The following is a 9,570-nucleotide window of genomic DNA, read 5'->3' as shown; positions in this document are numbered from 1 at the left end:
CTCTATTCTTCTACATTTTTAAATAAACATTTAAAAGTTATTTTGATACTTGTGCAATGTAGGAGAGCAAGACATACAACTTCCAACTGTCATGCAGTAACTCTAAGGGAGTTCCCTTGACTTTTTTTTTAAATTTATAAATAAGGGATGGTATCGGATCAAGTGAAAAAACTGGTTTCCATGCAAATAATGCTTTGAAGACAAACACAACAAAAAACATTGTCAATAAATACCCAAAGATACGTGTTTTGTAATCTAATAACACAGGCTCCTGCTGTGGATAGGCCAACAGTAGCAAAGTAAAACAATGTAAAGGTTGAGCAGCTACAAACTTCCTGAATTCTGGTATGATTCTTGGTTTGTGTCTTTGAGGGCCTGCCTGTCTTAAGGCCGAAGGAAGCCTGGGCCGTGGCTTTTAAATGCTGTTATCTTAAAATTTGCATTTAATAGTGGAATAGCCACCTCTAGTTTAAAACCAGCTTATCCTGTTAAGTAAAATATATTCCAGTGTGCATGTGTTTAATTACTTGTTACTCTTTTTTTCTTTAAATAGAAAATATAAAAAGCAATGGCAATGTATTGGCTCTCGTTTCAGATCATGCCTTTGCTCTGCTAAATAAATGAAAAATTATCAATTAATTTGCTTAAGGAATATACATAAGCACAGGCTGGAGGAAGGCTTAGTGTTGTGCTTTAAGGAAGCTGTACAGATGCACACCGAGCACATTTGCCATGTATTCAGACACAGCAGCGACAATCTTCTCTGGGACTTTTCAGTAGTCTTTATTTAGATTTTTTCTTCTTCAAAACAAAACAACTGACTACCAGATGAAGTATGACGGCAGATCTGTAAAGGTGCAGATCTCCATCAGCGCACTGGTGGAACAGGCCCGCAGCAGGCACAGAGCCAAATGCATCGCATCGAGGCTGGGAGCGCCTGGGGATGCCTGCTTGGTGGGCTTACTGCTCCAACCCGTAGCTCAATAAAGCGTCAGGAAAGCGTCCTCTCCTTGGTTAAACCTGGCTTGGATCATTGCCACTCAGGAGTGTTAAACTAGCTCCCTACCGCAGCCAGCCAAGGGAAAGAGCTGCCTTGACTTGTCAGCACTGAACTGCTGGAGTTGCTTACAGGGGTTTACGGGTTCAAACCCCTCAACCCAACCCTGCAGCTAAATCAGCATCTTGTGGTGCTCGAGGAAGGGACTGTCCTCTCATCGCCCCTGTAGCAGCTCCTGCACTCGCTGGTGCAGCTCTCACAGGGCTGCGACCACACTGACCTCGGCTTCTCCAGAAGCCTATGGGGAGCTGATCACGGTGTCAGCCACTCTCTGCTAGAGGAATGTTTTCTCATCCCAAGACGAGCTCGGATCAGCTCTGCACACAGAGGAAAGGGGCATACATGTGAGTGAAGTCACTGCCTCTCTTCTCCAGGTGCAACCACGGGCGAGGCAGAGGGGAGAGGTCCCACTGCCCGCTGTGGCTGACACGGCCGTGCCTCTGGGCAGCCTTGGGTGGGTGCTTGCAGCCGTGCTTCTTAAATTCCATAAGGCTTTTGGGGGGAGGACACGGGAAGAAGCAGCTGGAATGGCTTCGTTCGTCATTTTCCGTGATTTTATGGCAGACAGGGAGCTCCCGCCAGCCCTGCAGCTTCTCCTCGCTGCCATTTCCCTCACACGTCCCCAGGCGCGTCCCATCAACGTGACTTCCCTCCACCTTACCCTAAAATAAAACCCCAGCAGCTTAAAAACGTCCACTAACAACGCTTCAAATACTTTATTAATAACCTCCAGCAGCAGCCCCACACAGGGCCAGGCGGCTTTTAACAAGGGATGGGGAGGGACGGACCGGGCGGGCCGCGGAACGCCGCCGCGCCGCCTCCGTTGCCGCCGGACTCGGGGAGCAGGGAGCGGGGCGGGCCCCGGCGCGGTGCTCGGGCGGCGGCGGCGATGTGGGGCGGCACCGGGGCCGTGTGGGGAGGCAGCGGGGCCGTGTGGGGCTGCCCCGGGGCCGTGCGGGGCGGCAGCGGCCCCGGCCCGCTCCGAGCCATCGCCCGCGCCCTGCGGGGCCGGCGGGAGGCGGCGGCGGGCGGTGAGCGGCCGAGGGGCCGCGGCGGGAGCCGGGACCCCCGGGGGGCGCTCGGGGCGTGCGGCCGGGGCTGGGGGCGGCTGTGAGGGGGGTGCGAGGGGGGTGTGAGGGCACAGCTGGCGTGTGCTGGCCTGGGGAAGGGCTCCGAGAGCGGGCCCGTGGGGGTTTATGTGAGTTTCCTCGGCAGTGCCTTGCGCTAAGATACAGCGAACCAGGAACTGGAGCCCGGGGGGGGTGTGGGTGTACGCCTCCAGCAGCACAGTGAGCAAGAGCCTGCACAGTTAATATCTCAATAAAACTGTAAAGCAGTCCTCATGACTTCTAGTGAGCCACCGGCTTCCTTTTCCTAATACAACCATAGCGCTGAGAGCCACATGCAGGAGTTCTTAGAGCAGCCCTGGTAAACCAGATCTCTGTGCCTCTGAGCTCTCAGCGCTGCTGTTTCCCATCCCGTCACCCTTCTTCTGTTCATGCAGGTGGCCATGGCGAGCTGTCTTTTTGGACGGGCCCAAGGCCTGTTCTGCAGAAGTATAATCACAAAGCACAGCTGGAGGCCAGTAGCACTCTGCCCGCCCCTCTGACTGAAATAAAAAGCAGCATGTAAGTAGTGCGACTAAAATAATTCCACGTGACTCCTCATCAATAATAATTTAGGTTTACTTTGTGACAGTGTCGCTTGAAGTAATTCTTAAACATCATAAAGTGTTCTTTTCGAAGCCTATTTTTGTTTTACAAGTGACTAATTTAAAAATTACAGGTATGCGGCCATCTGTTTTGGAAGACACATTATACATACAGTGCAGAAGATCTGTTTGCTTGTAATCAAGTATAATGAGTCTCTAAAGGACCATGAGTTTTATTTATTTTATTTTTTTTTCATTGTCTGAATATGCAGGGTTTGTTTTTCCCATCATATTTCAGGTATTAATTTCATGATACTCAGCTTTCATTATTTAGGCTCACCGCGAAGAGACTTTTCAGCACCTCACAGTCATCAGTGGATCCAAAGGAGATGAAAAAATTCCAGCTCCTTGCACATAAGTGGTGGGATGAAGAAGGAGACTATTCAGCCCTTCATTCTATGAATGACCTTAGAGTGCCATTTATTAGGTATGGTTCTGAAGACAGATGTTTTATATGTGCTCTATCTGTGCAACCTCAAAAAAAACACTAAGAATAACAATGATCCTTAAGGTAACTCCATGTTACATCTATTAAACCACCTTGTATGTTTGGCCTTAATCATGTCCTTTTTCTTTCAGAGATACTCTGTTGAACATGAGTAGCAATTATCATCTGGGAAGCCCGCTTTCTGGAATAAAGATTCTGGATGTTGGCTGTGGTGGTGGACTGCTAAGTGAGGTAAGAAACAGGGTGCTCTGTTTCTCTTGTTAAAAAGCATATTAAGTTTTTTAATTGTTTAACCATTATGCTGTTTAATGCCTAACCCTCAGAGAAGGGGCTTTCTCTTTCACAGTAGTTTAGTTGCCAAATGTTCTGAAGTATTCTACAAACAGCACGGACTCCTGAGCAGTCTGCAGAAACTTGGGATTGAGAAGTAACGATTTGCAGTGGCTGTATTCTGTCAGTAGACTTTGGGTATTTCATAAATTTAGCATGACAGATCTGGCTGAGTTATTCTAGGAACTGCATCAGCATCTGAAATGAAGTGTTGCAAAGGCACCTGAATTTTTTTTTCTTTCTTTTTTTTTTTTTTTTCCCTCCCCCTCTAATACATTCTAAGCAAAATGCTGTGGTCTTTTGACAGTCAGCTCTCTGACAAGACTGGCAAAACTGATCTGCTGTGTGGCCTTCTCAGGCTGAATGACCGGTGAATTTCAGGTTGGAATAACATACATGTGGTCATGTTCTGCAGCCTGTTTCAGTTTCAGAAGAGGTGATGACTGAGGTGTTAACCTATGAGTAAGAAGACACTGGAGAAACTTGAGTGACAGCCAAGCGTGATGCTATCCTAGCAAACATCAGTGTTTAGTTCTCAGCAGTGAGAAAGTACCAGAGATAATCATGCATTAAGTAACCATTAAAAAGATATGAGGATTTACCATTACAGGTGGATGTCAGAGAAAGTAATGACAGTAATTAAATTTGGCATTGTTTTCTCCCCTTTGAATACTGTTGATTCTTCCTCTTTGTCTTTCCAGGATCTGCAGGTAATAGTGGAGGAAATCTTTGAACTCAGAACAGTTTATTCTGAAAAACAACTTAAATGTATATATTCCAGTATATAATTCTGTGTTTGAGAAAATTATTCCCCCCCATGCACTAAATGTGTGTTTCTTCCCCTGTAATAACCATTTAAAACAAAACTGTTGGATCAGCATTCATCATTTATTGTTGTTTGTCTTTTTCCCATACAGGTGTTCTCTGCGCCGTTTGTGTACGTTGCAGAGTTGCTGACACCTTTAAGTAAATTGTTTTCGTGCAGAGAATAAATTCTACTCTGTATTATTAGCCTCTAGGTAGACTGGGAGCTTCAGTTACCGGAATTGATCCTCTGGAGGACAACATTAGAACAGCAGATCAGCACAAGTCATTTGATCCAGTTCTGGCCAAGAGAATACAGTACAAGTCCAGTTCACTGGATGAGATGGTGGAAGAGTGTATGGAAACGTTTGATGTAATTGTAGCTTCAGAAGTAGTGGAGCATGTGGCTGACCTTGAAACGTTTATCAAGTGTTGCTCCCAGGTGTTAAAGGTAAGAGAGTTCTTGCTTTCATTATTGGGAATATTTATTCTCTTTTATTATCAAGGCTTTAACTTGAAGCTATGTGAAAACACCAACATCTGCATTCATTCACCCTGAAGTGCTTGAGGTCTGAATCATGCTCTGGAGGTGCCTCCCATTCTCCTTGATAATGCGAGTACATCTTCCTGATCTTCCCAACTTTGGGAACCTGAAGTGGGAGGAAATTTATTTCCCCAGCCCTGCCTTAAAAAAGTGCTAATGACACTGTCTATGTGTTGAAATGTTGCTTTGCATCAAGACCTTAATAAATCTGAATGAGTCTGATTTCATCTAGGTAAGAGGAAACATGGCAGTGTTAATTAAAAAAAAAAAAAAATCACCTATCTTTTATTCATTTCCTGGGCAATATTATAAATGACTTTGTTAGGTGTTTTTGGGGCAAGGAAATGGTTTTCAGACCATCCAAGACTTTGGTTATGCGAACTTTTTAAGGACTACCAGGTGATGATCTTAGAAGATTATATTCTGACTTTTTAATTGTATTTGTATGCTTGTAAATAACCTGTCCTGAGATGAAATTAGTTCTTACTCTTGCGGCATATCAACTTGTAGATAGACAAGTAATGTGTTTTAATGCAAGTAAATATGCAGTTCATTTTTTTTATTAAATATTATTCTAACTGATCATTTTAATATTTTAATTAGCCTGAAGGTTCTTTATTCATTACTACAATCAATAAAACACAGTTGTCCTATATCCTGGGAATTGTGGTCGCAGAGAAAATAGTAGGCATCGTACCAGAAGGAACGCATGAGTGGGAGAAGTTTGTTCCCCCTGAAGAGCTGCAGCGCCTCCTGGAATCATGTAAGTACCAGGCCAGGTGATGGGAACACAGAGAGAGACTCAGATAATCACTGGAGAAATGGCAAGGGGATGAGATAGGTGGGGTGATGGCTACCAACAAGGGAAAAGGCCAAGCAAGGTTTTCCATCCTGTCCTGATGGCAGGATGTGTGCCGTGACGTGCTTCGTATCTTCCAGGACAGGTGTCAGAAAATAACGGTATTGGCACTCGGGAGCTGCACTGCTGCTATTGCTTTGTCTGTCATCTTCCTGTTAGGAGGAGGTGTTTTTATTTCTGGTTACTGCTCTATGTTCTTGATTCTTACAATGTTACTAAAAGATTTCTTTAAGAATGCGAAGATGAAACCTACCACAAATTCATTAGTCAGCTATTGACAAACTGTACCATGCTGATTTGAACAAATAATTTAATTTCTGTGGTTTGATTGCTTTTAAAATAGACAAAGCACTGAGCTGGAAGAGTTTGCTCATTGCCCTCCTTCTCTGCAGATGTTTTAAAACCCTCTCACCTCATATTCCACTTTCCTTTAGTTCCCTGTAAAGAACTTGGAGTATGAGTTGTTATTCTTTCAGTAAGGATCATGACTAACACCTGTTCACATGCTGGTGGTTCTTTCCATTCTCTCTTCAGAAGGAGAAGCAGGTGCTGTGGAGCGATTTGTTTTGATAGGGTGTTTGTTTTCTGCCTTGTCTCGTGCATCCCCCTGGGATACAGCACAGTCATGCAGTGAACTGAGAGCTGCTCAGCAGGGAGTGCTAAATCCCTCTGATTGTGCTGAGTCAGTGATTGTGTTCTTCTGCCTTTCCTGTATTTCCCATTCTAAAGGGAATCTGCAAAACCCTTCCAAAGACTTGCACACATTTTGATTTTGAAGTATACGGTGTCGATCTGAAGGATGTGTCTGCCTACAGAAAATGTTACCGTTCACCACAACGTGGTGGTGTGAAGCTGGGGTTCCTAGCAGGCTGCTTTGCAGTGGCTCACCATGTAGCGTGGTAATGCTGGCCTGGCACAGGGCTCCTGCTGCTGCCACCAACAGCAAGGACCAGCGATCACCAGCACTGCCAGTGGTGATGCTGCTGTCTCTGCTTCTGGTGGTATCTGACAAAAACAAGCTTGTGAAGCACTGTCCACAGCTCAGTGGAATAATTTCAGACGCCATTCTAAAGTGCTTTATGTGGCAGCGATTTACAGTATTTGAAGACACAGTTGCTGTATGCCTTCTTACTTTTCTAGATGGCTTCTCAGTTCAGGCTGTGAATGGGATGCTGTACAACCCCCTGACGGGGTCGTGGAGCTGGATGGAAAGCACGAGCATTAACTATGCGATGCACGCTGTGAAATCTGGTGCTGGGGGACCGTCAAGCCCAACAGAGTCTCTGTCAGAGATGGAAAGCGAGCAGCGCTCAGCCACAGCTGGCACCAGCGTGTGACCATCTGAGATGCGTGCTGATGGACTGCCCCAGGAACAGAAAAGGTTTTACACAGATGGACATAATAAAGCCTTTTGTGACAACAAGCTTGCAGTTTGCATTAATAATGCTGACGCTATTTTGGACAAATATTTTCGGGCAGTCTCAGAAAAAAACAAGCGCCCATTATCTCAGGAATCATTTAAGATTGAAGTGAGCAAAGCTTTTGAAGAATAAATATTTTTATGAGAAAGTAGTTTCAAATTAATCTGTCAAGAGCCTCCCTCCAAGCTATTATGTGTGATGGTGTTTGTGTGTGATCTGAGGAAAACCCAGATCTCCAGAGAATGATAGCTTAAGTGTAGAGTGAGTTTGAAAACAGTGTTTGAGAACTGAAATGCTTTATATGTATCCGTTACACAACTGAGTCAGTTAAAATATACAAAACACTTCAGAAAACACCACTTGTTTCCATATTGTGCTTTCTTCCTGAGAGGGAAAAGATAAAGAGAGCAGCAAACCTTTTCTGTTGGGTCGTGCTATTTCTACAGTTGATGTGAGCTGACTTCAGTGGAAGAAGAATTTCCTTGCCCAGAATGCCTCTGTCTCAGAAGTCTTACCACCATAAAGGTACTTCGTCTGTGCCTGTTTCAACCTTCTTCTACCTGAATAAAAGGAGCAACCAGAGCTTTAAGCTTGAAAAATGACACGTTAGCAGTCTATCCTAGAATTGCAATGCCACACCTAGTCAGATGTTAAGTCCTGGTGCTAAGGTAAGGAAAAGTGTTAATCTGCTCTGAAATAGGACTTCCTAAATAAAATGTGTTATGTGTGTTTATGGTTTTATCTCTTTCCTTCTCTTTCTTTCAGCTATGTCGGTAGAGAGGTGGGCTGGCCATGCTAACGTGCAGTTTGCAGGGGTGACAACTAAGCTTTTTTTTCTGCTACTTGGGCGTTTCTACTGTGGTTTGCATTATTGCTGTTTTACTGCATGGTACCTTGAAATCCACATTTCATGATGGATCTGATGATGTACATAAGAATGTAGCTAACTGGTAATGTAAGTAATAGCATTCATAGATACTAATACTGAAAAGGATTCTCTAGCGTGAACGTTTCTATGACAGTAAATGCTGCTTTGTATTACCTGGGCAATAGTTTAGCTTGTGGTAAGAAAAATTCCCAAGTTCGATGATGGAGAAGGCACTGTCGATGAGGAAATGGTTCCGAACGTTCATTAGTTGAAATGGTTTAAACTCAGTTGAAATGGTTTAAACTCAGATTCCAGCCAGTGATGTCCTAACATCTTTTTTTTTTTTTTTTTTTTTTTTGTAAATGCAGTTGGTGTAGTTTTGAGTCGAGTCATCCTTTAATCTCAGTCTATTTACTCAAGAGAAAATGATCTCTACACTGTGGCAGTAGTAGCTGTAAGTTTCTGAGTTTGTATAAAATTTTACAGTAAGAACCTGAATCCATTCCAGTTCTTGCTCTTCCTTTTTGCAGCATGACAGCAGAGATGGATGCAGTATGTGAGCTTTCTGCAGGAGTAACTCCCTCATTCTGCTCTGCCTGACCTTGTTCTTTCGCATGGGAGCCTCCACTCCCTTGGTCACCTGTGCAAAGAAGGGCATAGTGTTTGGGAGACAAGCAACACTGGGAAAAATGTGAAGCCACAGCAGATAACTAGCAGGCTTTGTTCCTAGCCCTGTGTTTAAGCATTTTAAACTCTGTAATTTTAGCTCCCCACGCTAAGTAACCAACTTCAGTCTAGATGACTTTCAAATCTCATCAACAGTGAATTGAAATAATACCTGAAAAGCACTGAGACCAGGACAGATTCCTGCAGGAGCCCACTGGAAACATTCCCTGAGGGAGATAATAGCCTATTTACCTGTTTGCTTTGAGACCAATTAGGTAAAATATGATTAAAGTAATTAAAACTGGGATAGAACAGCTGATTCTAGCTTGCTTTAAAAGTCTTAAATCCAAGTATTTACATAAGTAGCTGTTATCCTGGCTTTCTAGTCCTTGCTTGTTGCATACTTGTATTTATCGTTAAGCTGTGAGCTGCCTGGGGAAGGAACTGGTTTTGTTTGTTTTGACTGTATTTCTATGGCATCTAGCACAAAAAACCCTTGATGCTGCTTGGGTTCTCTGCCCAGCCTCACAGAAGAGCTCGTGTACCTAATTAACAATGGCTGGCATTTAAACAACAGGCACATGGGCCTGATTGCCCAGGGCTCCTCCTGTTCTTGATGAAAACCTTAGCATGGGCTCATCTGCTGCTGCTACCTGTGTAGGAGCCCTGTCAACGTAGGAGAGCTCAGTGGGTAGGGTGGGCTGCTTGAACGGGTCCCTGTACCCATGGCACCCCTCCAGATGTCCCCATGTGTCCCATCCTTGTGGTGGTTTCACCCTGAGGGGCAGCTCAGGTCCAACATACCCCTCTCTCATCCCACCTCAAAACATCAGGGGGAGAAAACATGATGAAAAAAGGCTTG

The 9,570-nt window shown here is 44.5% G+C and overlaps 1 protein-coding gene across 2 annotated transcripts; it reads left to right on the top strand.

Annotated features, from left to right (window-relative positions):
• Positions 1-1,900: 1,900 nt before the first annotated feature.
• Positions 1,901-8,672, top strand: COQ3 (coenzyme Q3, methyltransferase). 2 transcript variants are annotated; one of them, XM_084514535.1, is made up of 7 exons: positions 1,901-1,948; positions 2,562-2,685; positions 3,043-3,195; positions 3,348-3,447; positions 4,559-4,801; positions 5,498-5,657; positions 6,894-8,672. In XM_084514535.1, coding segments are annotated over exons 2-7 (855 nt in total). In that variant the 5' UTR covers positions 1,901-1,948; positions 2,562-2,683; the 3' UTR covers positions 7,091-8,672. The 2 variants fall into 2 exon arrangements, with proteins under 2 accessions (XP_084370661.1, XP_084370660.1); XM_084514534.1 differs by having other exon boundaries at positions 1,926-2,088.
• The last annotated feature ends 898 nt before the right edge of the window (positions 8,673-9,570 follow it).

Source organism: Aythya ferina, assembly GCF_964211825.1.
Source record: "Aythya ferina genome assembly, chromosome: 3".
Lineage (NCBI taxonomy): Eukaryota > Metazoa > Chordata > Aves > Anseriformes > Anatidae > Aythya > Aythya ferina.
Note: the sequence above shows the minus strand (reverse complement) of the source record. Positions and strands in the feature narration are given on the sequence as shown.